This window comes from Pseudoliparis swirei, chromosome 7 (genome assembly GCF_029220125.1).
Source record: "Pseudoliparis swirei isolate HS2019 ecotype Mariana Trench chromosome 7, NWPU_hadal_v1, whole genome shotgun sequence".
Classification (NCBI taxonomy): Eukaryota; Metazoa; Chordata; class Actinopteri; order Perciformes; family Liparidae; genus Pseudoliparis; species Pseudoliparis swirei.
The window spans coordinates 5,485,316-5,513,254 of NC_079394.1; the positions used below are offsets into that span (position 1 = coordinate 5,485,316).

The 27,939-nt window shown below is 41.1% G+C and overlaps 3 protein-coding genes and 1 long non-coding RNA gene across 5 annotated transcripts in view; 3 read left to right on the forward strand and 1 right to left on the reverse strand.

The window, feature by feature from the left end:
* Positions 1 to 10,259, forward strand: part of tcf7l1b (transcription factor 7 like 1b) — a 33,285-nt gene extending 23,026 nt beyond the window's left edge. The window contains exons 5-12 of one of the 2 annotated variants that reach the window (XM_056419557.1): positions 3,460 to 3,595; positions 4,501 to 4,603; positions 5,568 to 5,651; positions 7,933 to 8,067; positions 8,207 to 8,369; positions 8,460 to 8,567; positions 8,758 to 8,809; positions 9,355 to 10,259. In XM_056419557.1, the coding sequence (XP_056275532.1) occupies positions 3,460 to 3,595; positions 4,501 to 4,603; positions 5,568 to 5,651; positions 7,933 to 8,067; positions 8,207 to 8,369; positions 8,460 to 8,567; positions 8,758 to 8,809; positions 9,355 to 9,836 (1,263 nt within the window). In that variant the 3' untranslated portion in view covers positions 9,837 to 10,259. The remainder of the gene's footprint in view (positions 1 to 3,459; positions 3,596 to 4,500; positions 4,604 to 5,567; positions 5,652 to 7,932; positions 8,068 to 8,206; positions 8,370 to 8,459; positions 8,568 to 8,757; positions 8,810 to 9,354) is intronic. The other variant, XM_056419558.1, reaches the window with a different exon arrangement.
* Positions 10,260 to 14,382: 4,123 nt separating this feature from the next.
* Positions 14,383 to 18,042, forward strand: tgoln2 (trans-golgi network protein 2). Its single transcript, XM_056418774.1, has 4 exons — positions 14,383 to 14,563; positions 15,827 to 16,524; positions 17,044 to 17,127; positions 17,226 to 18,042. Exons 1-4 carry the CDS (start codon positions 14,509 to 14,511, stop codon positions 17,229 to 17,231), a joined length of 843 nt encoding a protein of 280 aa, XP_056274749.1. The 5' UTR covers positions 14,383 to 14,508; the 3' UTR covers positions 17,232 to 18,042.
* A 1,261-nt stretch (positions 18,043 to 19,303) lies between these two features.
* On the reverse strand, positions 19,304 to 20,096 carry LOC130196944 (dual specificity protein phosphatase 18-like). The gene has a single exon (XM_056419386.1). It carries the CDS (start codon positions 20,067 to 20,069, stop codon positions 19,434 to 19,436), a length of 636 nt encoding a protein of 211 aa, XP_056275361.1. The 5' UTR covers positions 20,070 to 20,096; the 3' UTR covers positions 19,304 to 19,433.
* A 3,310-nt stretch (positions 20,097 to 23,406) lies between these two features.
* On the forward strand, positions 23,407 to 27,879 carry LOC130196857 (uncharacterized). The gene is made up of 3 exons (XR_008832336.1): positions 23,407 to 23,817; positions 24,355 to 24,761; positions 25,330 to 27,879. It is a non-coding gene; the product is annotated as an uncharacterized LOC130196857 (long non-coding RNA).
* The last annotated feature ends 60 nt before the right edge of the window (positions 27,880 to 27,939 follow it).

The window sequence follows — 27,939 nt, forward strand, 5'->3', positions numbered from 1 at the left end:
GTGCAGATTACTTGATAGCGAGACAAGAATTGCCCTCTTTGCTTCAATATTGAATTAGCGCCGTCGAGAGCAATCAAGGCATTGAGGGATTTGGTCCCGTCGGCGTGTCATAAGTCACAGTGGTCATAAGAAGTGGTCAGGTTTAGAGCTGCATTCCAGAGATGCTTTTGTCTTGCTGCACGTGTCCGGTTCAATCTCCAACTCTCTGGGCGATATGGCACTTTAAGTAAAGATATTAACTGGTTTGTTTCTCCCACAGAGATACGTATACTTGCTTTCGACCCATATTCTTCCAACAGACCTTTGACTGGGAGTCCGTGGAGATTCTCTCGTTTTGCATTAGGCAGCGAACAACCGGGATCCATCATGAAATCAAAGGCTTTGGGAGGATAGAACTGAATACTGATCCGAGGTCTGCAGTCCTGCTGGGCCACTGCATAGATAAGATTCCTTTTTTTTCAGAAATGAGAAACAGAAACAGTGCTTTGAATCTATTCAAACTCTGAAATGAAGAAAATGTAGGATTTAGAATGAATCTGTCAGTTGACAAATATTTATCACCACACTAGTTTCCAGTCCATGTTTGTGTCTATATAAGCTGTGTTGATTGTGTTCGGAGCTCTGTTGATGTATCTCATTACCACTGGGGAGATTCACTCCCGTAATATGACGCCGCTCTGTGTTATCGTAGGCTAGATTATCACTCCTGTTGACCCATTCAGGGTCGATCACCAGACGCAAAGCACACGTTGTCTGTGATGAATGGCATAGTTCGGAGCGGTTGATTTTAAAGACATACGACACGGTCGGTCCGCTTCCTGTTGGCGTTGACAAACAAGGCTAGGATTTCTCAGCATGCCAGGCATTCTCTTCACCCTGTCTTTCCTGGAGTTTTGAAAGGCCTCCGAGCCTCCCACCCAGAATCACCGAGCATAAAGACACACAAAGCTGCGGGGTTATTCAGTTTGTTCTAAGCTCTCTTCCCCATCGGCTGTTTGCCTAGTAATTCAATTCAGATGTGCAGGATCCAAAAACATGTTTGCTTGAATGAAATCCACCCCTCCACCCACACTGACCAAGGACTGTGCTTTTCTTAGCGCCGTTCCAAGTTGGACAGCCGAGCGAGGTACTGCCACCTCGGCCTTTTTAGCTTCAACCCCTTAAGAGACAGACGTCTTTTCTCTGACCGGCTCAGCAACTTTTTGCTGTTCCCCCCCGCCCCCCCTTTAAAACTTCCTGTTACTACGTCCAATCCGAAGGCCAGTTGTGGGTGTTTTCACTTGCTCACTGAGAGGTATGCACCACTGCAGACCGGTGTGCAACAAGCACGTCTATGTCAAGAGCATGATTTCTGTCTGCCGATGCAGATACCATCTGGTTCCAGGTTGCCCTTTATCCGTCCTATCACGTAGATGATGTTTATATTTAAAACACGGCTCATGTTCCATGTGGTTTCCTCATTACACTTTGCTCGTGGATCATGAAACCAGACGTATGAAGCTCTCATGGGCAAGAGGAATATTACTTCTACACATAACGCAAGTGAAAGAAGGCATTGATTCGTTAGAGTTTGGTTTAATTCATGATTGAGCCATTTCACAAAAACACATGTTTTGCTGTGTTATAACTTAATACGTTTTTATTTGTTTAAAAAAGGCAGATTTTGATTTATATCATTAAAAAAATTTCATTACAAAAATAATATTCGTTCCTAACGGAGACACTCTGGCAGATCGGATACAGTTCAGAATAGTTTTGCATATGTGGAACCTGCGTACTCCATTTTTCTCCACTTTTTGCGGGGCTGCTGAACTGAAAGACAACCCGGAGTTAAAACTAGTGCCTTCAAACTTAGAAATATGTGTAGAGCACACGTTTGGTGTATTCCAGGAAATGAATAATTAATAGGCATCATTTCAAATTCTCACTGAAGTGCTTCCCAAAATGTGTTGGCACCCAGGTCTAGAGGTCTCAAACAGCCCTCACAATATATGGAGAATTCAGGCATATTGTACATTAAGTAGAACAACAAAGCACAACTCAAATATACATGACATGTGGGACATGGGATTTCAACCTAGCAGGTCAACACTATTTCTGCCAAAGTCTTCTCCATGTTGTGTTATTTGTGTTCTTTGTGCATCATAATATGCATTGACCTTATATGCTCTTAAGTCTGGAGGAACCAAAAGAAGTCCAGAGCAAAGTGATCTTAATATAGCCATGTTAAACACCAGTAAATATTTTCCTCACTCCATCTGGCATTAACAGAATCAAAGTGCGCTTTCGGCACAGGAGAAACCAATTTGCGAAAGATTTAAAAGGAGGAAAAGGTTGGACCTTCCTTTTAAAAAGAAGAAGAAGAAAAAAAGTTGGAGGAGAGAAGAAGAAAAAAAAGCAAAGATTTGGAACAATTCTTAGCAGCGTGAAGCAAGAGAGTGTACAGAAGTCTCAATGCAAACCTTGTTCCCTAGCAGACCCCGTTGGAGAGAGACGAGAGGTTGAGAGGGGGGTGGGGAGGGATATTGAAGAAAGGTTAGCCTGGAGGAACAAGACTCCTTTCTCCCCCCTCCACCCCCTCCACCCCTTGACCCTCCCATGTGACAAGTTGAGCCAACAAGTGCTCTATTCAGCCAGGCAGCCGGGGGAAACGACTGCGAGGCTGAGCGTTGCCTAATGAAAGTAGAGACGCCGGTTATTATTATTGTCTTCATTATCCCCGTCGCGGCCGCAATCCCGTCCAGATCTGGGCTGGTTTCCCCTCGCGTGTCGTTGAAACAGTTAAAAGATCCGCGCCGCACGTGAAAGGAAGCGCCATCTTTCTGTTCTTCAGAACTTTCGGGTTTTTTTTCCCCGACATCAGGGTCATCCGCGCGGTGTGACGTGGCGGCGTGATCCGCCCGCGAGCGTCTGCGTCCTCCCACCAAGTGGCTGCTGTGGGAGATGATGTCTCCACTTGTTTATGGGTATTCAGTTTACCTTCGCCTGGTTGTGTTTGTTTGGGGATCACCGGTGTGACTTTTGGGGCTCGGTAGCACCGTTGTTTGTCTTGTTGGACTGAACAAACAGTTCTCTCCTCAGCTAAATAACCATAATGGTCTTGGCATGTGTCTGCAGGGCTTTTTAGTGTTCCTTGGTGCTGGTCCAGATTGCATCACAGGGCCGGTCACACACACACAGACTGATGTTATGTTTACCAAAGAGGGCATTCACACATGATGGCCTATTTTCAGCGTACATTTCTGTTGAACAATGGGGAACAGAATTCACGTGCGGTATTCACTGTGGGATCGTTACATGCTTGTTTCAGCCACAAGCAGAACAGCTTTGATGGATTACATTCACTATCTTGTAAACGTTATGTGTCAGACCCGTGTTACGCATTAATCACCTCCTGTTTCTAACTTCTTTGTGTCTGTTCCTCTCTCCTTTTTTCTTCTTCTCTTTCGTCATCAACAGTCCAATAAAGTCCCGGTGGTGCAGCATGCCCACCACGTCCACCCGCTGACACCCCTCATCACCTACAGCAATGAACACTTCTCCCCCGGGACGCCCCCGTCACACCTCTCCCCGGAGATCCTCGACCCAAAGACAGGTAATTTTCTCATAGACGGACAGTGATTCACTTCACTGTACCAGGGTTCGTACGGTCATGGAAAACCTGGAAAAGTCATGGAATTTTAAAATGGTCATTTCCAGGCCTGGAAAAGTCATGGAAAAAACTTAAATCATCAAAGTTTTGGAAAAGTCATGGAAATTTGTTATAATCACATGTTCATTTACGCCGAGTTTTAAATAATTAATATATTTTTAAAAGAAAGACGCTCAAAATATAAGCCGGCGTACGCTCTCAATACACAACATTTTCTAAATTTTTCATATTTATACTGAGATTTCAGTTTGGTCATGGAAATTTGGTTTAAACTCCTGGAAAAGTCCTGGAAATCCACTGGTCAAAATGTGTAAGAACCCTGCTGTACACCGTCGATGTTAAAGTGATATTCCACATAAAATCTGTCAGTAGCCTTTAAATGTGGCTGTAAATTTTTTTTCACTTTTGTGAGAGGCTTCATTCAGTTACAAGGAGTATAAATAGTGACCACAGCACATCCACAGCAACCAGGAGGCCGGCCCTGTAATGGGCCCAAAACGAAGGCACGCTAATGAGCCCGACGGGGTCATGAAGTCTGAAAAGGAAACGGCATGTTAAGACACACTTTGGGGGGGGAAATGGTTTTAGTTCGGAAAGTACTGAGCATGTTTCTCTGGAAAATGTGTATTTTTTCCACCTTGGAAACTGGTTACTATTGGAAACACCAAAGTGAATTCCCCACAGCTGCTGTACTCTGAAGGCAAATATATTGTAGGTGATATATCAAGAGCATGGTAATTATTTTCAGAGATGTAAAATATTGTTTTACATTTCTCTTCAAGCAAAAGAGCCGATGTCACCTCAGCAGGTTATAGACTGCATTTAAAAAGCGAGTTTCTTTCCTGCAGGTATTCCTCGGACACCTCACCCGTCAGAGCTCTCTCCGTACTACCCGCTGTCTCCAGGTGCTGTTGGTTCCATCGCACACCCGCTGGGCTGGTTCATGCAACAGTAAGTCACTTTTATTTCCAGCTGTCCACTCAGCCAGATGTGTTTTCGCAAATCGCCGATGCTTGCGAATTCACTCTGTGCGCTTGAGTCGAGTTAAGATTTAGGAAAGCGCAACTAATTAGTTTGATACAGTTGGAGTCAAGAATATATACATTACCGTTCAAAAGTTTGGGGTCACTTCGAAATGTCTTTATTTTTCAAAGAAAAGCACTGTTTTTTCAATAAAGATAACATTTATCAAAAATACACACTATACATTGTTAATGTGGTAAATGACTATTCTAGGTGGAAACGTCTGGTTTCTAATGAAATATCTCCATAGGTGTATAGAGGCCCATTTCCATCAACTATCACTCCAGTGTTCTAATGGTACATTGTGTTTGCTAATCGCCTTAGAAGACTAATATCTGATTAGAAAACCCTTGTGCAATTATGTTAGCACAGCTGAAAACAGTTATGCTGGTGATATAAGCTATACAACTGGCCTTCCTTTGAGCTTGAAGTTTGAAGAACAAAATTAATACTTCAAATAGTAATCATTATTTCTAACCTTGTCAATGTCTTGACTATATTTTACATTCAATTTTCAATTTATTTGATAAATAAAAGTGAGTTTTCATGGAAGACACAAAATTGTCTGGATGACCCCAAACTTTTGAACGGTTGTGTATATACATAGAATATAGAACGCCATTTCTAAAATGTTTGTTTGAAGCGATGTCCTATGTGTATGCTCTGTTTCCAAAGTGCGTGAGCGCCACATCTGTACAATAGCGAATGTTTTACACCAGGAGGAATTTATGGACATTTATGAGTTCTGCTACGGCTCTCGTAATCAATTGCAACGGCGCCGTTCCACAAGCGGGGGATTTGAGTTGATGAGCAGAGGATTAGTGCCGGTGGGTTAGCTGTCAACTGAGTTTGATCCAGCTCGCACCTCACTCCGTCTCCCTCTGTGTCTCAGGCAGGGCCAGCCCATGTACTCCATCCCTCCGGGGGGATTCCGTCACCCCTATCCGGCGCTGGCGATGAATGCATCCATGTCCAGGTGAGCGGATCAAGTTCGGCAACCCCCCCCCCCCTAAAGGGAGACATCCTATATCTGCTGTTTCCATGACATGCTTGTAATCACATTTCTCTTGCCCTCTATGCCAGCCTTTTTTAAACAATTGCTAAAAGAAATGGCCGGTGTGGACCGTTAAACTCCTATTGTATACATTGTTAAACTATTTCGGCAACACTTTACAGAAATCGGATTTTGAATGAAAGACTTGCAGTTGTGTCAGGCCTGCAAAGGGATATGAGGTCTAAGTCTTATCACAGACACGCCCAGCTTCTTAAATAGAGGGAAGGCGGTATTGGCATTCAGCGCTCCTCTCCTGTCTTTTTTCTCTGAGCTAAACTTCTGTGGCCAAGCCAATGTTCTGAGCCAGCCCACAACACACACACACACACACACACACACACCGCCGAGATGAAAGGGCTGAGAATCAATAAAAACAAATCAAAGCTCATCTGAACCTCCACGTCCAATCAGACTAAACTCTCTGACCCACTTTCGAAAATGGGAAAGATTTGTTGCGAGCCTTCCGGTGTTCATGTGAGATTCAGAGAGATCTAAAGTGATCAATAGGATGTGTAGTTTCATTCTGAGACAGACTCACACCTCACCTTTACAGTGTTTCATTTATTATTTATTTTGAATTGTGATTTTGCAATAAAAATGAAACAAATATGAGTAAAAATAAGAACATACACTACCGTTCAAAAGTTTGGGGTCACTTAGAAATGTCTTTATTTTTCAAAGAAAAGCACAGTTTTTTCAATAAAGATAACATTAATCAAAAATACACTCTATACATTGTTAATGTGGTAAATGACTATTCTAGGTGGAAACGTCTGGTTTTTAATGAAATATCTCCATCGGTGTATAGAGGCCCATTTCCACCAACTATCACTCCAGTGTTCTAATGGTACATTGTGTTTGCTAATCGCCTTAGAAGACTAATGTCTGATTAGAAAACCCTTGTGCAATTATGCTAGCACAGCTGAAAACAGTTATGCTGGTGATATAAGCTATACAACTGGCCTTCCTTTGAGCTTGAAGAACAAAATTAATACTTCAAATATAAATAATTTTTTCTAACCTTGTCAATGTCTTGACTATATTTTCTATTCAATTTTCAATTCATTTGATAAATAAAAGTGAGTTTTCATGGAAGACACAAAATTGTCTGGATGACCCCAAACTTTTGAACGGTAGTGTATCTAATGGCAACAACAAACTGTAGGAAATATAAATATGACTGCATTGCATTAATGCTAATGGGAGTATTATTTACAAAATGTGGCGCTTGAGTGCATGCCATCACTTGGAGCAGCAAGGAGATATTCATTAGGGACTATGTGGGATGTTTACAGAGTTATTCAGTATAGGTTTATTACCGAGGGGATGATATGGCACCTCCTTGTTTATACAGCATACATTTTTAAGTGGTTCATAGAATAAAAATAAAAATAAAGCAACATACCAGTTCGTAATAACACATATATTATTAGACTTCTTGAATTTACACAGGTTTTCGTAAGACTTTACTTTAGGTCAGAAATGATACTCAGTCAGAGAGTAAATATTGACTGAGGATTCAGCTTTAAACTATTTTAACTATCCTGTGTGAGCATTTTCAACCTGGACTCCAAAGTTACATTTAGCAACCGTTAGAAAAGTCTCCCTGTATATAAAGTTCAGACTGGGCTGGTCCACACAGAGAGCACCTTAAGGTGGAGCTGATGACCATGAGTACAAGGCGATATTGTGCTTGGTCTCTCATGACTGTGTGACATGTTAAAATAGAGGAATTTTCCATTCTAACATTAACTAGAGTGTATGATAGAGGGATACGGAGCTTAATCCCCCCCACTTGTTCATTACAATGCTCCATTGTATTAACAATTGCAAATAATGAAAGACGCTGTGAAGGTGTTCTGTGCGGACGGCTGTCAGAGAGCTCTCTGGTACGTGGTAAGGAAATTGGTTTCAGGTGTCACGGCCATGATGTTACCATGGTAACAACACACTCCACTTTTCTCCCAGCCATTGCTGAATAAAGGGTCTTTTGAAAAAGTCTCTAATTCAACGAAAAAGCAAGCATGTAACTCATTGTGTGTGTCCATTTGGTCTAGACGGACACAGGGGGCACAGTGAATTTCACCCGGGGGTGAAGGCAGGGCGATTATGGGCCAAGTTAGCTCAACCTCTTCTTGTCAGGTTAACAGAGGTTTGCTGTGAAACCACACTCTTAAAATGTTGAATCCTGTTGCCCTCACAGCTTGGTGTCCAGCCGCTTCTCCCCTCACATGGTGACTAGTCCGCACAGCCTCCACCAGTCCGGCATTCCCCATCCCGCCATCGTCTCCCCGGTTATCAAACAGGAGCCCTGTGACATGAGCCCTTCCATGCACGCGTAAGAACGTTTAAAATCGAGTCTTTCACTGAAGCAAAACCTGCTTACGTTGCGCACAATATTTCCCATTGTTGGCTATAATTCGCCAGCGTCCATCACGGTTTAGAAACAGCATATTTGTTTCCACGTTTCGGATTAGCAGGAAATCCCCCGTTCCTCCCAAGAAAGAAGAGGACAAGAGGCCTCATATCAAGAAACCTCTGAATGCTTTCATGCTGTATATGAAGGAGATGAGAGCCAAAGTAGTGGCAGAGTGCACTCTGAAGGAGAGCGCTGCCATCAACCAGATCCTTGGAAGACGGGTAAGAAGCATAGATGGACATGTGAGTTTCCAACTCTGTGTGTTTTAGCAATCCTTTGATATGTTCTGTCTTTTCTATTTTGGTCCACAGTGGCATTCCCTGTCAAGAGAGGAACAAGCCAAATACTACGAGCTGGCCAGGAAAGAGAGGCAACTCCACTCTCAGCTGTATCCAGGGTGGTCAGCGAGAGATAACTACGTGAGTCGCACATTTCCACGATCGACTCTTCTATAAGTCGTGGAAGTTAGAAACAAAACCCTTTTTCTCACCAGGATGAGTCCAATTTTACTCTTTCGGTCAATTACAGTAATCACACGTGTGTCGTTAGAAATCAATGGCGTACTTTCCCTATAAAAACTGTTTTAACAGCATTTTTTCATCTGCGTAGGGAAAGAGGAAAAAGAGGAAGAGGGACAATAAACCCGACTCAAAACCAGAAGGTAAGGGGCCTTTTCTCTCCGACCACCTTCATTTAGATTTCTTCTTCACAAACTGGAAAGTGCTGCTGCACTGAACCTTTCATCTATTATTCTAATCTCGCTTTTGTGCACGGATTTCTTTCCCCCACTCATACTGACTAACGTTTTCCCTGCTTCTATACTCTGACAAGCAGCTTATGAGGTTCAATGCTAATAGTGGCAGGTATGTCTGTTGTGATGCAACCAAGCGACCGCTGTCATCTCCCCAAATCAAGAGAGCCTTCCCCACATGCACATCTCTGTGTCGCGGGTCCTGTTCTTCTTTGGCATCGTGAATGCATCCCATCTGAATATGTTTAACGTCGTGTTCCACTCACTGTGATGCAATGCATTTTCAGTTTCAACACTTGAATCATGTTTCCCGACTCTCGCCGCCATCGCCTTCACAGCGTTGATAATCGCCCGTTCGCTTCCGTCAGCGGCGGCATTGAGGGACATGAACCAGATTTGAAGCCAGCAGCAGATCCATAATTCAGCTTCCTCACTCCTCTATTTGTTTCCGCCAGACTTTTCGATAAGAAACAAGAAGCAGTGCGTGCAGTACCTGCCCTCGGACAAGATGTGCGACAGCCCGGCGTCGTCCCACGGCAGCATGCTGGACTCGCCGGCCACTCCCTCCGCGTCCTTGGCTTCTCCGGCCGCTCCCGCCGCCACTCACTCCGAGCAGGCCCAGCCGTTATCGCTCACCACCAAACCGGAGGGACGCATGCACCACCACCACTTCTCCCTATCCGGGAAGGCTTCTGGATCCACATCCTCTTCTTCCTCCTCCTCCTCTTCCTCCTCCTCCCACACCCACCACTCAATCCCAATTGGTACTTCAGGTAGCCAGTCGACCACACCCATCCTCAGCCGGCCAATCCCCTTCGCCTCTCTGCACCCCTCCATGCTCTCCCCCCCTTCCCCTTTCCATCAGGCGGCCCTTCACTCCCATCATGCCCTGTTCCAGTCGCAGCCCCTCTCCTTGGTAACCAAACCAACCGAATGAATCCGCAAAGGCAATTGCATCCCATGTATTGTGCTGTATATTGCTTTTCTTTACAATAGGTATTAGAACAGCTTTTTTTCTAAATAATGAGAAGGAAGAAATATTATTGGTCAATATTTGACTATCTCCTTTTCTACAACTCTGAATGAAAACAAAATGTATTTTTTGTAAAGTTTACTGCAGAACTGGTTTCTTTTTGATGCATTTATCCAATGAACCTCTTGTATAAAAGAACCAATGTACATAACGTTTCTTTATAAAAAAACAAAAAGGAACAAAAACATGTTTTCTTTTTAGCCAAAACCTGATTAATGTTAGTATTAAGTTTAAGTCATAGTTCTGGCCAATAATTGCAGCCCCCCTTTTCAATTCACAAGTGTGTGCCCCTTTCTTTGACATGTTAAATAAACATTTGAAATTGTTTCTTAAAAGAAGTGTCTCTTTTTGTATTTTTGTGTTCCGTCAGCATTTCATTGACGAGAGGTTTATTTAACAAGGTAATGCGGGTTAGATTAATATTCTCATACTGGTGACCACAGTGCGTAATAAGTCGACAATAGCCTTATGAAGGTGTTACAAATGTAGATTTAATGAGCTGAATAATTTACAGCCACACTCAAATTGAATAAGAGTCCATAACACACCTGCCATATTTAGTATTGTGTTCTCCGTTAGTTCTGTACAGAACATATTCATAAAAACCTTGCTGATGGTGGCAGGGCGTTTAATGATTAATAACGCAGAATTAGGCTAACCACACTGGAGAATGAGCGCCTGAACCAGGGTAACAAAATGTAAAGCCCAAAATAAATTCAAATAAAAAAAAAAATAGACGTCTGCTCCCTTTTGGAATATAGCGTCCCACAACAATGATAACAAAGCAGGTCAGCCCCGTTACAGCGCAGTAACCCCGCTTGGGTTCCCTGTTCCTCTTGCACTTTTACTGCATCTTTATTCACCGTTTGGCAAACTGCTTAGGATTTAATTAACTCAGAGGTAATGGGATGGAGCCCTAGGGACCTCATTAGGCATTTCAATTAGGGAAAAATACACACGGTAGGGTTCAGTTTTTGGTGGCTTTGGAGATGATGAGTGGTGCCAGGGATGGACCAATTATGTCAGGGGGGGCTGGCCTGGACGAGCCCACTGATACCTCCTCCCCACCGACTAACTTAACCGAGATCCTACCCACAGGGAGATCTACAAAGCTGGGAAATGTTACTTTTCGCTGATTGGAACATTCAGTATGTTTATTTTACGAGTAAAGACGTTTCCAGAGAGTGCACCATAGGGCACATTGGACCAACAGGGCAGTCTGGGTTAATTGTTTTTTAGCTTGAATCCCACAAGAATGATTTCAACATTGTCATACATATCTGGGATATTATTTATCATTAACTCCATTTCTAAAACGAGAGACAGGTGGACTGAGGATGTGTTTCAGTTTAGCCCCGTAGAGACACCACACTGTCAAGTCTCCCCCACTCTGCTTTAAACCATCATTAGCCATAATAAATCTTCGCTTATTTGCCGTTCTATCGTACACCGCAGAGTCTCTGGTGCCTCGGCTGCCTGCTCCGAGTCACTTCACCAAACTGTCAGTGAAATTACAGGTAATGAGTTGTCAAAATAGCCAGCAAATCTGTCTCCTCAAGGCTATACATCCAGTGCAATGTTCCATTCTCTTAAGACATGTACCCATATTATGAAACTCAGCCGCCATGTGAATGGTTTCAAATGTGCTGTTTTTTTTCAAGTGTGTTCCTCTATTAAAAATATTCCTGTGCTGGCTTTTTTAATTTGTTATCTTGTGTATTTGTTTTATCATATTGAATGAAAACCCATGAAAACTATTATAATAATAATACAATTTGATCAATGAAATGTAATACATGACACATGAGCAAGTGGGATTTTAAAGCATGGGCTTTTTGCTCAGTTTTAAAAGCAATATCCATTTGAAACACAATAAAAGCTACGATAGCTTAAAGTTCCCATGCTCCACTCAAAATGTAACACGCCACTGTTTATCTTTAATAACGTATCTGGTTTCTGCTCCACTCAACATCTGCCATGTAAGCGCTAGGTCAGATTTAATACATGTTAATTTTTGCTCATTAAATTCTTCCAATCTCTTGCCAAGGTTCTTTTCTGGGCCTTCCTTTGATCCTGAATTTATTCCAGGTTAACCCTTTGATAGTTCACATGCAGAGCAATATTGCGTCGAGTACTGTCATTTAAAAAGTCACAATTTAAAAAAAAATGTTTCTATTTGTATTGCAACACTTTAGATAAAACAGAAACACACACCTGACAGCACCCTTTCCTCACGCACACAAGTAAAACAGGCTGACCCTGATCGATTCAAATCATTGTGTTCTTTAGTTTAACAATTACAAAAGAACTCATCACAAAAGAATCATATATCTTCCACTGACTCATGACCTTATATTCTTATTAATAACAGGATGCTGTGTTTGCTACACATGTGGTTTCCCAAAGTGATATTATTGATTGTTTCAGTAACATTCACTGAGCTTAGCAACACTCAGCTGGTGCCTTTGTGGAGATAGGTATAGCTGGCTGTGAGCTTAAGAACCTCCTTAATGTATTATTCATCCCCATTTGACCTTAAAGATGGAAATGCAAATGGTTGTTAAGAAAGAGAGGGATCATCGGACTGTTAAAATGTCAAATAGCCGGTCACAATTAAGACATATTCATTACAAAGACCCACAGGTCCCCAACACCCAACTGAGATGTAAAACACCTCCAATTAACATCTCATCTCTTATACTACTGCAAACCAATTCAAATAGAAACCTTATATTATTATTACATACTACTTGTTAATGCTCAGCTGTAAAGCCCAGTGACATAATTAAAATTATTTATATTTAATGGTATTTCACTAAAAGTTATTATATCATTAAACCTTCGCAGTACATGCACATTAAGTGAGCTGGTGTCATGGTATGCTTTTGTCAAAGTTTCACGGTTCTTTTTCCAGTTGCAGTATATATCAATACTGCCATCTGCTGATGAGGTCAAATACTGACACTGTCTCCTTATGTGGAGCGTATCCAGCTGGTGTCCCACCAGCCTGTTGGTGGCAGTAAAAACACACGTCTATCTACTCCACTCCTCCTGACTAAATACAATAAAATAAGAATTACAATTAGTATTGATGTTGCAATCAAATATAAATATATATGTATATATATATATATATACATATATACATATATATATATATGCCTATAATATTTAACGTTTCATTAGTGCTCTCTTTCCCTTTACAAGTCCAGGTCAGCTGTGTACAATGGGGTGTTAGTACAATAGGAGGATGTCGGCTTCACGTACAGAAGCATCTGTCGCTGAATCTGGCCTAAATATTTAGTCTCCCCTTCTTTCCACAAGTGCCAGTGAAATCAAACTAAACAATGCAGCTGTGAAGGTCCTATCTCAGCACTGAAGGCCAAGATTACAACTCAAATAGCTTGAATCAGCTGACTCAAACCAGATCAAGCACACATGTTGTTGTGTATACAGAGAGTTGTGCAGGTATAAAGGGGAAAAGGGCAATGGCAGCTTTTGAAAAGGGGAAGGGCAGTCTTTCCTTTCTCTTTCTCTTCCCAGTTCTTTTAAAGACAGATGGATGTATCCTACCTGAGTGTACGGCCGATCCCAACCCTTCAATGACAAAATAAGTGGAACTTTAAGTGTAACTCTGAACCAATGACATTTATCATGTGATGCATATTGTCTAAATACTTTTTATTCAGTGGCAAGATTGGAGGGTTGTCATCAGGGAATCTGGTCAGATGATGTATTGTTGCTGAACTGCTGTATCCAGGGTTTCAGGGTCAGTTAGTTCACCTGGTGTCACCTGATTGAGACCCGAGAGCTGCACTGCCAAACCACTGAATTTGAACATAATATGGTTGTGATAAATTAAATTGTATGTAGGTTTTTGAATCTGATTGAGACTTGAAAATATAACTTGCATTTTTAAATACAGAATTGCCAATCCCACAATTTCAACTACAATTAAAATTGGTTAAAGTGGATTTCGAAAGAGTTAAAAGCACAAATGCCCAATCTATTTCACCAACACACAACGTTTCCCTTTACTGCAGAAGACGTTATCACTTTTTTTAATCAACACTACATATACCTGATTTTCCTGTTGTTCTTAGTGAAGCATCACACATGTTTACACAAAGAAAGGTGTGATGTGATGAACCCTGCCTTACACAAGGACAAGTAAAGAATGGGTGCATATCAAGAAAGGTGAGAAGGCAGCTGGAGTGGCAATATGGTAACGACTGAGAGTAAAGTTCATTCAAACAGACCAAGAAAAGCCTCCATTCGTTCTTCGCTCACATATAACTCAGCTCTCCTCGGCTGAACCAGCACGCATCACCGCTATGTGACACACACCCCTGTAATGTCAGCACTCCACCGCGCGGGGGCGCTAGAGCGCACCGCTGCGCTTCTCTCCGCAGAAGAAGAGCATGTTCGGATTGTATCGTTTGGACACGGAAGCAGGAACCCGGACATAAACCAAAACCTCCAACCTGTCATCTTAGATTTGTCAACGCGGATTCTGGCGTGAGCTCGAAGAAGAGACCGATTACAAAACATTTGTTTGTGTGGTTTATTCGACACAATGAGGGCGGCTTTCCTGTTCCTCACCGTATTTCTGAGTGTCTGCTCGATCAGAGGTGAGTGGATTTTTGTGTCGTTTTTCTATTTTATCTCATCCTGAGACTATTCCGTGAAATGTTTGCCTCTCATCTAATCGCTACTGAATTAGCCATGACGCTCGTGGTCGCTGTATAACGACGTATCACGTGTTTTAACTGAGCTCATTTGAGCTAATCACAGGACTGTGTCATCTTCAGTGTTGGCGTCACTACAAATCACATCAGTGCATTTGACAGGTTATTAGTTCAATAAATGAAAACATACCTCTGACGTTACACGTCACTGCTGTATAAACTGTACCGGAAAACTCAAGTAGGCTTTACTTTTGTGTATTAATACGCTTCTTGCAATAAACCATATACAAAACAAATATCACGGTACACAAAAGACAAAACCTCTGGTAGTTGTACTAGCTTTTATGTAAACGTCATAACCCCACAATGTGTCGGCTGTTCGCCACACCCTCATACCACGTCAACTGGTTTGTGAACCCTATTGCCAAGTCCCTTTTAAGTACAGTGCACACAGCATACTATATATACCAGCTTAATTACACATGCACAAGTACTTTTATCATGAAGTTCTACCACTGTTTCTTTGTGTATCATATAATGTGACAATTTGAGTGCATATATATATATATGACCCCCCTCTAGATAGTACAATACATGGTCACTAGGTTAGCTAATAATGCAGAAGCCATCTTAGTTGTTATTGTCCTTTCACTAACTAATGTTCAATTATGGAATTAGCAAGAACAAGTGACATGAAGCCCAGGGCCCATGGGGCAGTTCCCTGCTTCTCCTGGTCGGTAATCTAGCCTTGATATGAAATCTGCCTGGTTTATTTAATCAAGCAGGTGAAGTTGACAAGAAAAGAAATTAGTAACCAGTTTGAATATCGCAAAAAAAGTTGAAGAAAAGTAAACAAAGATGGAAAAGTAATGGATACAGGCAAGTTGATGTGTCTAAGACTTCACATTAACATTATTCAATATTCTCTTAATTGTTATGAATTGTCACCAATAACTGCTGTGGCTCAGAGGTAGAGCGTCTTCCAATCAAAATTTCGGTGGTTCGATCGAATCCATGTCACTTTACCCCAAATGTGTCCTGAAGTCTGTGTCTTCGGGGTGTGTGTGGGTGTCAGCGTACGAACGGGTGAATTACATGTTATATTTAAGCACTTTGAATGGTCAAAAGACAAGAAAGGCGCTATAGAAGCACAAGTCCATTTACCATTTGGTAAAAAGTTTATTTTTCTTTTCTTTTAACTTACAGGAGCTTCAGTGCAAAATCCTCTGAAGCCTACAGATTTAAAGGAAACGCAGAAAAATATATCAGAGCAGGCAACAGTTGCTGTAAATGCAGAGAAAACTCTGCTTAATACGACTGAACTAAAGAAACAGGACATAAAACACTCTACGCAAACGCGAGCAGGGACACAAAGTCAGGCAGAGAAGCAGGCAGAGAAGCAGGCGGGTGTTGGCCTTATCCAAACGGATGTGACTAATAAAGGGAAGCAAAATCAAACTGACAAAGACAAACAAAAAGAGCATTCAAGCGGATCCACGTCTGACCTCACAGTTATGAACGTACAACCCAAGCCTAAAACTGTAATCCCACCTGAAGATGCAGAGTCAGGGTCAAAGGTCACCAAGATAGATTCAGAAGAAGACAAAGACAAGAAAGGCAAAATACCTTTGGAGGACGTCACTGGGGGGAAAAGACCTTTGGTGGACGTCACTGGGGGGAAAAGACCTTTGGTGGATGTCACTGAGGACAACACGGAAGAAGAGGTCGTCGAGGAGCTCAAACCAGTAGAAGAGGACAGCGAACATGGAAAAACCGGAGAGAAAGTTCCATACGACCCAACTAGTATAAATCATGAGGCAGAAAGCAGTCATTTCTTTGCCTACCTCGTCACTTCAGCTGCGCTGGTAGCAGTGCTTTACGTCACTTACCACAACAAGCGCAAGGTAAATGTCTTCCCACGTCTTGGAAGTGTTCTCTCTGTGTTTCCACTGACCCAGATTTGCAAATGGTTTGTGCGTGTCAAACACGTTCCTATGCTGCAACAAATGGAAATGGATTTATTTTTAATTTTTAAACCAAGTAGTTGCTGAGCTAGAACTTGAAGACCTTTTGTATGCACTCAGGTCTCCACTATATATCCAATGGAATAATTAGATGATCATTTACTAATTGTGAATGTTTGCTGGTGTAGTTAACAAAAGATTTGGATTGGACTAACAATGCAGAAATATGTATATTATACCATTTGGTACATGTTGCAGATATCATATTTGGCCCAATCAAGCACTGCGAAGAAAAATCATAAAAGAATAGTTTGACATTTTAGGAAAGTGCTGATTTATTTTGATACAGAGAGATTCATTCTCTTCAATGTGTGTCGAGTAAAATTATATCCAGATGTGTTTTGTAGATCAGTTCAAGTCAGTTGAAACCATACCCATATCTTTTTCTCTTTTTCCCAGATAATTGCATTTCTTTTGGAAGGAAAGAAATCCAGAGCCACACGTCGCCCGAAAGCCACAGAATACCAGAAACTGGAACAGCAGGTAAATTGTTGGTAACCCCCCCCCCCCCCTTTTAAAAGCATGATATAGTAACATTAAATATGTTGAGTTTTAAATATCACATGTACATTTTCTTTCAGATGTAACCTCAAGTCATTCTCTTGAAGCGGAATGGTTGAGCAGCTGAATAAACTGGTGGTTGTGTGTGAAGAGGGTGATTAGATACTGGCGTTGGATATTTTCATGGTCGACTCTGCATTGTTTTAACCTCGTGTTAAATGGAAATTCTTCTATTTTATACCTTTTAGTTGCTTATTGTATGACTATGCAGACGACACTGTTGCCTTATTGAGGACTTTAGTGAAATGCAGTGAAGGTAAAATAAGCATGATGTTTTTGCACTTGTGTCGTTATTATCTTGTAATTTGACCTGACTAAGGTCTGGACTCAGGATATTTTAGTAGCAAATGAAAATATTAGCTGTCTGGTTTCCAGAACACTGTGCACCAAATAAGCCATCTGGTTCTTTGTAAAATACTGTGTTACATTTGGTTGTTTTAAATGTCGATTTGATGATTTGTATCACAAATGTATCGCAATGGGATTTCTGCTTAGCGCATGACCATGTGGTATTGGCCAGATGAATGTAGGGACCTTTATTTTCCAAACGAGACGCTCGCCCTCTTTAACTGCCTAAATGCGGAGACTTAAACATCTGAAATATTTGCTTGGAGAAATATTTTTAGGAAAAGCGTCAATTTGCTTAGATCAATACAACTCTCAAATATTTCCAATAAATAACCCTGAAAATGAGCATATTTCCCAAAATGTTAAGATACAACTGAATGATGTTTTAACTGCTGTCGTGGTGTTGGGCTCATGTGCAAAGGCCTCTTAATTTATTCAGTTTAAATGTTGTATGAGGTGTGATTCACATTAAAATATTGTTTATCTACACTGCCAGTGTGGTTACTGTCTGACTGCTCGACATCTCTGTGGCTTTTTCTTTTGGATAAACATCTCTTGGTCTACTTAAATCTGTGAAGAGAATTAATTAATGATCTCTCGTCATGAGTGAAATAAGCATCATACTTATTTAGAAAGCGTCACGAGTCATTCTCTCATAAAGTCTGTCAGGCAGCAGGAAATTAGCATGTTCTTTTTTAAAGATGTGTAATAAATAACTAAGTATAGTATTTAAGTTTGTTAGGAATAGCTGTCCATAAAACAACGTGATGTCCTTCTTGGCTTATTGTACAAGCGTCTGAAGAGCCAACTGAGATGAGTTTTGATTCTAAAATAAAAGCTTTTTGCACTTTCTAGCCGTAAGTGAGTTGGATTATTTATACTTTTTATTATTATATTTTATTTGCAGGACTTTCATACTCAAACCTCAACGTAAAACTCAACACCTTGGGAAAAAAGCAGTAATAGGTAAAGCTCAGAAAAAGGACAACCAGGTGGTTGCCTGGTCAATAAATATGGAATTTATATCTATATCTATATATATAATATAATAATATGTATTACTTTTCCAAAGGGATTTTTGTAATATCTTACCGAGCATTACATTTATATATATATTTAACCCTAACACAAACAGACAGACACACACACAGGATGAGATCAATTATTGATCGACTCTCAAATGGTTAGCAATAATTGAGCGTGTTGCACATGCGAGGCACACATACAGTAACCATCAGCCTAAAATATATATCTAAATATATATATATAATTTAGATTATAACCCAATGTAACAGCGGAAATAGCTTTAAATAGCAGTTCTATTTGGTAAAGGTGGAGCTTGTTTGCCTACTTTGGATACAGTATGGTAGTTTCGTCCAGTGATGCCCAAACAAGGGGTCGGGACCGCTTGAATGATCTAAGGTCAGACTACTCAACTTCCTTTTCAGAACTGCTTTTTGTGAAATATTAGGTGGTTTTAACTCTTTGAAAACACCACAGAAATCTTTTGCAAAACACTCTTTGGTATAATTGCTCACAACATAAAGAAATGGAGCCAGGGTCCCCCACTCGACAATGTTTTTTCAGTAAGCGCCCACAAGCCAAAGAGCTTGAGGATGCATGTTTTATATTATGTTTTTTAAATGTAGGCTAAACTCAAGCTGGTAACTAGCTGTGAGATAAATGCAGTAAAGTAAGGAGTACAATATTGTCCTTTGAGATGTAGTGGAGCCTAATATAACTCACCAGGAAATGAAGCATTTGTTTTATTCAGACGACAGAACAGCAGTTTATCAATGTGCACGTGACACACAATACAGCACATTAATGCCCACACATTGTTTCATAGTTAATACTATCCCCATGAAGCAGTGGTTTGGTCACAGTGGTATCATATTTCTGGCCTCCTGTTCATAAATGTCTGGCACCTCTCCCATGGAGGACACCACCATTCGGACAGAGGTGCACCCACGGAGCTCCATCTCATAGCGGATGAGCTGTTTCCAGAAGCCGTTATTGGGCCTCACGACGGGTCGGCAGCTCCTCACCCACCCGTGGGCCTCCAGGAGAGGCACCCCGCGGTGCTTCATCAGGTAGGCCATGCACAGGGAGGCGGAGCGGCTCACGCCGGCGTTGCAGTGCACCAAAGTGCGGCCGCCGCGCTCTGCGGTAAACTGTATTTTATCCGCCACGTCGTCAAAATGCTCGCCGAGGGGAGACAGCGGGGAGTCGGGCAGCGGGATGTGGACGTACTCCACCCCGGGGTGAAGAGGGCAGCGGCTCCGGGTCTCAGTGACGTTCACGATGCAGTTGATCCTGCACCGGGTCACCTGGGCGGAGTCTCTCGCCGCTCGGACATTGCTGAGGTAGAGATGGTCGGTGACTCGGCACAGGCCTGACAGCCCGGCGAGACCCGACTGATGCATACACGACGTGAAGCACCCCGCTGCGACCAGGCGGGACGGACCGGGGGGAAGATGTCGGGAAAGAATGTTGTGAGATTCCCGGTTAGCCATGCTCAGTTGTAAGGCAACTCCGGAAGGACATATTTGTGTGAGTTCGCCCTCTGGCGCCCCCTGCTGGGAGGAGTTTCCACGAGCCGGACGACGCATACGGTGTCTTTCAGTTTCTTGCTGATTATTAGCATACAATATGACAAGCAAAAAGATGTTCGTATTATATAAAAGCCCAAACGTATGCTTTCTTTCACTGATACTCTTTAGTTCATTCCTGTTTTTGTTTGTTTGCCTATAATGGTAATGTTTGTGAAGAACTTTTGCTAATTTGATTTTAATTAGTTTGTACATATACTTGGGTAATGCTTTTATTATCAACTATAACAGAAAGAAGAAAACGGTGACTATAATAATAAGACTCTGGAGCTCGGGAGGGCTCGATGGGAACAATTAGGAAGCAAAATGTACCTAATAAAAATAATAAAACAGCACAAGTGCTTGGGAAACAAAACAAGACGTAATGTCCCTTAGCTTTTAAAATAGGTTGAATGAGAACGTTTGACTTGCTGATGTTAAAGAAAAGATTACTTAGTTGCTAAAAAAAGGAGGAATAATCCTCTGCGGCAGCATGATTTTCATGGAAACCGGGCCAATATTTGTTGAGATAATATGCCCAAAGGAACAAACAGACTACAATTACATGATTTAGATAGCTTATATTTCCAAAATAAACAACCACTACTGGAAGTAACTATTTAAATGTACTTCATGTAGAATTTTCAAAACATGAAAATATTGTGTAGAACTTGGAAATGTTGTTGATAAATCAGACCATGGGGATATTAATTGATTAAAGTAGTTGATTGACATTCAATAAACTAGTTCAATAATCCCTTAATAATGAAATAATAAGTCATTTTCAAGTAAAATGTTAAATGTTCAATGTATCCAAATTATCCAATGTTGGCATTTTTGTTTAATATCATTCACCATGTAGGCCTTTATCTTTGGGTTTTGAGATTGTTGGTTAGTCATAATACTGTGTAAATTGTGAATGGAAGATATAGAACCAGGCACATAAAGTTATGTTGTTTTGCACTTTGGGAGACTGGTCCGTCTTTTAATAAGTGTTACAGCATCTGTGTTATTATGGAATTAGTCAAACAATGGTCATCAGTTCCGAAAGGTACAGTTGCCTTGTAATGATTTATCCTGCAAAGCAAAGATATTCACAGATTCAACTTTATTTCCAAACAATATATACTACGATATAATATAGAATAAAATAATATAATATTGCACTTTAACAGGGACCTTCATCAAGTGGATCGTCAGCCTCTCCTGGACCGGCTGCACCGGCTGAGCTGGTTCCTCTTCAGCTGATCCAGAAGCGTCTATAACTCAAGCAGCTGCTGCTCCATTGTTTGAGGGAAGTATTTTTATGACGCTGTCACAGGAGCAAGGAGCCTGTCATGAGGTGTGGGTGGAGGCCATACACCTTTATCAACCTCATTGTCAGAAGGAAGTTCCTCTTCGAAGTTCTCCATTGGGCATACCAGTATGTTATCAAAGGACTCGTCCACACTGGGGAAAGAAAACGTGACAATCAATAAACAAATCAGTCAATCAGACTGAAAATCTGTGCATTCATCCAATCATAAATCCATTCAACCATCTTTATACCGGACACACAGTGACGTATACAGCGGGTTCCATCTCACCCACCAGATGGGCCATTATGATGAAAGGTTGCTGGAGAGTGTTCTCACGAGTGATCCTCTTCTCAGGGTCGGTTTGAAGAGATTTCAATCCGGTTTGTTTTTGATCCATTTAGCATTTTGACAGTTTGTTCCTGGGTGGCATATATAGTCTAGAGTACATTGTTCTGTATACTGTATGTGTTATGTATTACAAGCTGGGTTGACTTCACGAGATAAGGGATCTCATTGTTTAGCCATTGTGAATTAATTTGCATTTTAAACTTTTATTTTCAATTTATGAAGATGTATTGTATTATGGCTTATTCTGGGATTCCATACACAAGATATCCACATCAATAATGTCCTTCCTCTTTAGCACCACCCTGAGCCTCGAACATGCACCATACATGCATCTCTGAACTTATTGCATCCCTCAAATACTAGTTTTCAGTAAAACAGCCACCAGGATAAGCACTTCTTATATTACCAGTAATATATTTACTGTCACGATTATTATCATTAGTTTATATATTTAAGTTTTTTATATAAGAAACGGTCGCACAGCACTTCTCAAAAGTCCTCCATTACAAAACATCAAACCATGTCAGATATGCTAATTAGGCGTATATATTACAAGATGAACAAACAGGCATGAAACTTTAAACAAAAAAATTATTCAACCCATGAGTTACACTTTAAGATTAACTGTTATCACTGACATTAATGTAATTTGAAATTAATCATCATAGCACAGCTAAATATGAACAGTATTATTGTGTATCATCTTCCGCCGGAGACTGAAAACACACCTTTTCCGACTATATCTGGATTAAAACACAGATTTGCACTTCAGTGGCACTTAAATAGCTCTTATTATGGTATTTTTGTAGTTCGACTATGTTGAGGAAATGTTACTTCCTGTATTCTTGTTGTTCTTAGTTGGTACTCTAGGTTGAAATGCACTTATTGTAAGTCGCTTTGGATAAAAGCGTCTGCTAAATGACATGTAATGTAATGTGTATTTATGTGCTAAATATCATATACAGTATAATATATATATATATATGTATGTTTATTTTTCCCCGTTTATTTATTCGATCCCCATTAGCTGACGCCTTAGCGACCGCTAATCTTCCTGGGGTCCACAGAAAGGACAAAATACAATACATACAAAAACATACAAAACATATCATGAAACCAACAGTTAAAAATAGTACAACAAAGTAAAAAATAGTGCAGTCAGATGCACAGTACAGTCGAAGGATAAGATATATGTTATGCAATTGAAACTGAATTGCAATTCAACTTAATTCATACAAAGAAAAAGAAAAAGAAAATCAGATGACTAAAAAGCAATAGAATACGTCAAGTGGTGAATGTTCTTGTGTGTGTATGTTATATATATATATATATGTATATGCCTATATACATACATATGATGAGAAGCAGGAAATAAACAATAACTGTCTTGTCCATGTATCTGGAGAAAGCAGTTGCTAATTATATATTACATGTATAATTCATGATATATGTCACAGTATGTCTCTTTAAGTCCAATTACAGCAGGATCCTCTTCTGGTTCGAAGTGGTGCTGTGTTCTGGTGGTGCCTGCAGGCAGTCCTCGGTTGCCCGGGAAACACAGATGGTGGATGAAGGGCGCGCATACAAAAGACCATAAACCTGTGGCAGCAGCTGGAGACCGAGACCACTGAATAATCGGGTCTGTGCAGTCCCTCTTATTCAAAGACGTCTCTGTTCTCTTTAATACCTCCCATCCATGTTCTTTGTCCCGGGGCTCTCGTCTCCACTTTCTCCCGTTTTCCGTGCTCTGGTCTCCCGTCAGTGCGCAGCTGTTGTCGGCACTCCCACATCTGCTGGTCTCCGCTCGGCGGCCATGCAGACGACGCTCAGCCGCGGCTCGAGGAGGTGCGTACAGCCCGGAGGTGCAGGGCGCGACCAGCCTTCTATACTGCGGGCAAATCAAAGCGCACACACGGCATGTATTTGCTAGTTCGGCAGCATTGAAGAAGAAGAAGAAAAAGAAGAAGATATTTTCGCCATCGCCTGATGCTGCGGGTCACGTGCATTGTGGAACCTGGACATCACTGGTAGGAAAAAAAAGACCACATAGTGGATTTTGTTCTATTGTGATTTTCCATTCAACGATGTGTTGTTGCCAGACTCGAACTAGTTCATTTATATGAATCTGTTTAAGATAAACATGAACTCGTTAAATTCCCTGCATAGGAGGGCCTGGTCTGTCTTTTCTCAACCTATATCCTTGAAGGCTTTATGAATATTAAAATATGCATATTTATAGAAAAGCTATTTCTGGTGGACACATGGCAGATTAGATTGATGGTTCATTTAATAAAGATGTTGCTGTAGGTAGGCAGTGTACATATGCCTATAGCAGTGGTCTTTCATCTCCACATAGACATATCCATGAGCTGCAGCCATGCACTGAACTATTTCTGTTACTGGGTTTGGACAACAGAAATGCCAGAAAAATGTAACTCTATTTCTGTATTTTTTTTAAGGTGAATATAGGGCAAAGCTAGCCATTGAATCCTCCAAAAGGAATGCAATAACACAGTGAATCGTGATCGGCTGTATACTTTTTCAGTTTGCCTTTTATATTTTAGGAAACCTACTGGATTCATCTACAGAGCTGCTGTCATGTCGCCGGTCGGGACACTGGGAGGATCCAAATCGGAACCAACAGCAGGACAGGTTATGTGTATATTTATTGAAAAAACACAAAGGATAGTTTTTAATGGGACACAATATCAGATGTAGAATGTAGTAGTAGTATAGCCAGATAACTGACACTATAGCTCCTATCTGCTGGCAGTAGGTGTACTCATCTGTCTTCAACAAAAAGCAGTAAGGAGAAAGAATAATACGAAAGAACATGTAACAGTTTTGCCTCCCACTTTTCTGCTGCTTTGTGTTTTGTATTCCTCTCCAGTTACACGGATGAAGGAGCAGACCGGTGCTCGCTCTGGACCTCACAGCTCCATCGCCCTCTGCTGTGCTGCCTCGCAGACCGGTAAAGGATCTAAAGAGATTTACACCACTGGGACTTTCACTCCTCTCATATTCACTTTACCATCTGCACTGTGACTTGTTATATAGGTCTTGATGAATATAAACTGCAGAGCCAATTTTTATGGACTCTTATCTTGCTTTTTGCCCACATACAGGATGTGTCCCTGTGTGTCTGTGTCTGTGTGTGTGTGTGAGAGAGTGTTAAGCCCCTGTGCCTGCTGAGAGTGCAGATACATGGGGAGCAGATAGAACATGAAAGATTAGTTATGTGTTAAATCGCTGCCATATCTCCAGCTATATACTGCTATCCATTTCCAGGATTATGGTAAAGAGGGGAGATAAACCAACCTGGAAGTGAAGACCATGACCAAATCAGATTTCGCATAATCATCTTTCCAGATTCGTTATTCAACATTATTCCCGATGATCCTGGACATTTTTTTAATTTAATGTTTGTTAGACCAGGACAAAAAGATCTCATGTCATATGTCACGTCCAAGTGGAATGCGTTCAAGGTGTTAAGAATAAGAACGACTTGAAGATCTCTTCTGTATTTCTGCCTCTAACAGCCGTCGGGTCATTCCTCAAGCAGCGATCGATGCACGGTGCCACCGCCGATGTCCAGACCCTCCGAAGGAAAGGATCCCTGTCCAGGTGTTTCCCCACTGAGAGACGACCTCTGCTGCTTCTATGTATCACTGAAAAGGGCTTTGAAGAGTTCAAAATGCCACTGCTGCTTTGTAGACCGTGGCAACGGCTGGTGTTTTGAGTCCAAAAAATGATTTGCTCGAGCGCTCCTTCCCTTTTTAAATGCACACCTTCTCTCGGCTGTGAGTAATACTAATATAGCTTCATCCACCCCCGCGATCACCAGTTTTTTGGCTGATCTAAACCAACCTGCGGCCAACAAGCACCTCTCACGCTTGTTTTCTTCAGCTGCGTGTGCGTTGACCTTTTCGCTCCATTGCCTTGGCTTCCCTGTCCAACACTTTGGACACTTTTCCTCTCATAAGACACTTTCAATTCACCAGAAATTATGTTTCTACATGTGCTCACTAGTCACCAATGATAACATTGATCAGTGCCAGATCCAGAACTGGAAAGTTTTGATATTTTGTGGCATAACATGAAAACAAATCTGTTTTAAGTGAGAGAGAATGACTAGTTTTCTCACATCTTGACAATGTGTAATTCACACAGTATGTTATTTTTTTGTCTTGAAACCTAACTTAATTTTGGCGTGAGAACAATTACTTTTATGGTTCTACTGTGTGTACTCTGTATTTTTACTGTCGTGTGTGGGCAGGTGTGTGTCAGTGTGTGTTTGTGTGCATGTGCTCTATTTATTAGTGTGTTTATTCCTCTATGTGTGCATGTGTCTGTGTGATAAAACACTTTTGTAGTTGGCCTTAAGCTACGACCTGCTTTTCAGTGGATTTCGCATTGCTGCACATATTTAAAATGCTTGAATCTGTCTTCTTTTAACACGTTGAATGCACCAGACAAAGGATGAAAACACATTTACAAATGATTCTTAGCATTTGTTCAGGCCTCATTGAAGTACCAGTTAGGTGGGGGTTCTTATGATTTAGATAATCACAAGAATCACGCTGGAAATGAATGGTGTGTAGTTTTCAAAATAATGCCTTCTGGCATTAATGAAACTGACCCGATGTCTACTTCCCCATCATCTGATACTCCCGCAAATTACAGCAAATGCTAATAATTATGTGCAAATAGCTTTTTACCCAGGTCTGGATTCTACTAACAAAATCTGACTAATATCTAACAATACTAATGTCTGCTAACAGTGGGATGACTACTAACCTGTACTCTGAATGCTGACGGCTGGCTCTGTTCTTTCTAATCCGCTGACTAACCCTCTGCTTTATGCCCGCAGTCCGATGCACATGCTCCTCTCTCATGATCCTGCAATCCTTCTTCTAGAAATCACAGACTAAGAGGAATTATTAAAGAAGGCAATGTATGAAAACTGTTAAAGTGAGCACGTCTAGAAGGGTTTCAGGACTTGGGAAGGTAAATGTTATTAACCACTCGATGGAAAGAGGAGGAGGATCAGCTGCTTATGTCCAATTGGGTTGACCACATATTTAAGAATCCTCACAAAACCCATTCTGATCAAAATGTAATACCACTTCATTCACAGGCTAAATTCACATCTTCAGAGACTGTTTTTCTGTCTCTACCTGTGTGGTCAACCCTTGCAGATGAGTGCCTGGCTTGTCGTCAGAAACCTCAACTCCACTACTAATTTATTACGGTACTGATACTAACAGTGGTGAGGCTCTGAAGACCCACCTGTTGCTCTGACTAACATCCGTGTTCCTTGTGACGGACACATCCGCAATCAAATTATTCCGTCTCTTTGTTCTTCTTTAATTAAATCAAAGCATGCCTTGTGGCGCTAGGGCTGCTTATTAAATGTCAGTACACGGAAGCTTTTATAAAAAGCTTCTTCTAGTGCCATGAGTGTGTGTGCTTTAAAGCAATGGAAGCTAAGTCCTACAGATCTAACCGTGTCGATGACATGCACTTCAGAAATCTTTCTAAACAAGGAACTAACATCTCCTAAAGTTAAATGAACAGGTACTAACCACATCTATTGTATTAGGTCTCTGCAAACTAACAAACTAACAAACTAACCCACTAATGAACTAATAATCTAACAAAAACTAACTAAATTCACTAACTTTGTGCTAAGTGGAAGAATTAGTTGAAGCACCCTGTTTTAAGGAGTTGCATCACTTATTGAATGTACTAACAGAATTTAGTTTTTTTAGAATGACTTATTGATGTTCCTGTCTATACGTGTGTGAAAGAAAGAGCGTGTGTGTGTGTGTGTGATTGTGTTTATTCTCTTAAACAATACATTTAACATATCAATGCAGATTATATTCATGGTGCCGTTTTAGCCCAATGCATCCACAGTCACTGGCTCCTCTGGTCCTGAGCCTCAGGATACAATCCTTAAACCTTCCAAACAATACACTGTGTGAAGTGTCATGGATGTAAAGACAAATAAATATAATGTACACAACTAGTTTTGGACTATATTGCTAATTTATCAGTTGTCCTTTTACATGTTCTTGAAATAAACAATTTTCACAGATAAATAAAACATGGTTTTGTTGTATCATATCTTTTTTATCTACAGGACA

Coding starts and splice junctions, on each gene's coding strand:
- LOC130196944 (XM_056419386.1), bottom strand. CDS start 20,069: ATGGCTAACCGGGAATCTCACAACATTCTTTCCCGACATCTTCCCCCC.
- tgoln2 (XM_056418774.1), top strand. CDS start 14,509: ATGAGGGCGGCTTTCCTGTTCCTCACCGTATTTCTGAGTGTCTGCTCG. Junction 14,564..15,826: donor GAGTGTCTGCTCGATCAGAG/GTGAGTGGATTT, acceptor TTTAACTTACAG/GAGCTTCAGTGCAAAATCCT. Junction 16,525..17,043: donor CTTACCACAACAAGCGCAAG/GTAAATGTCTTC, acceptor TCTTTTTCCCAG/ATAATTGCATTTCTTTTGGA.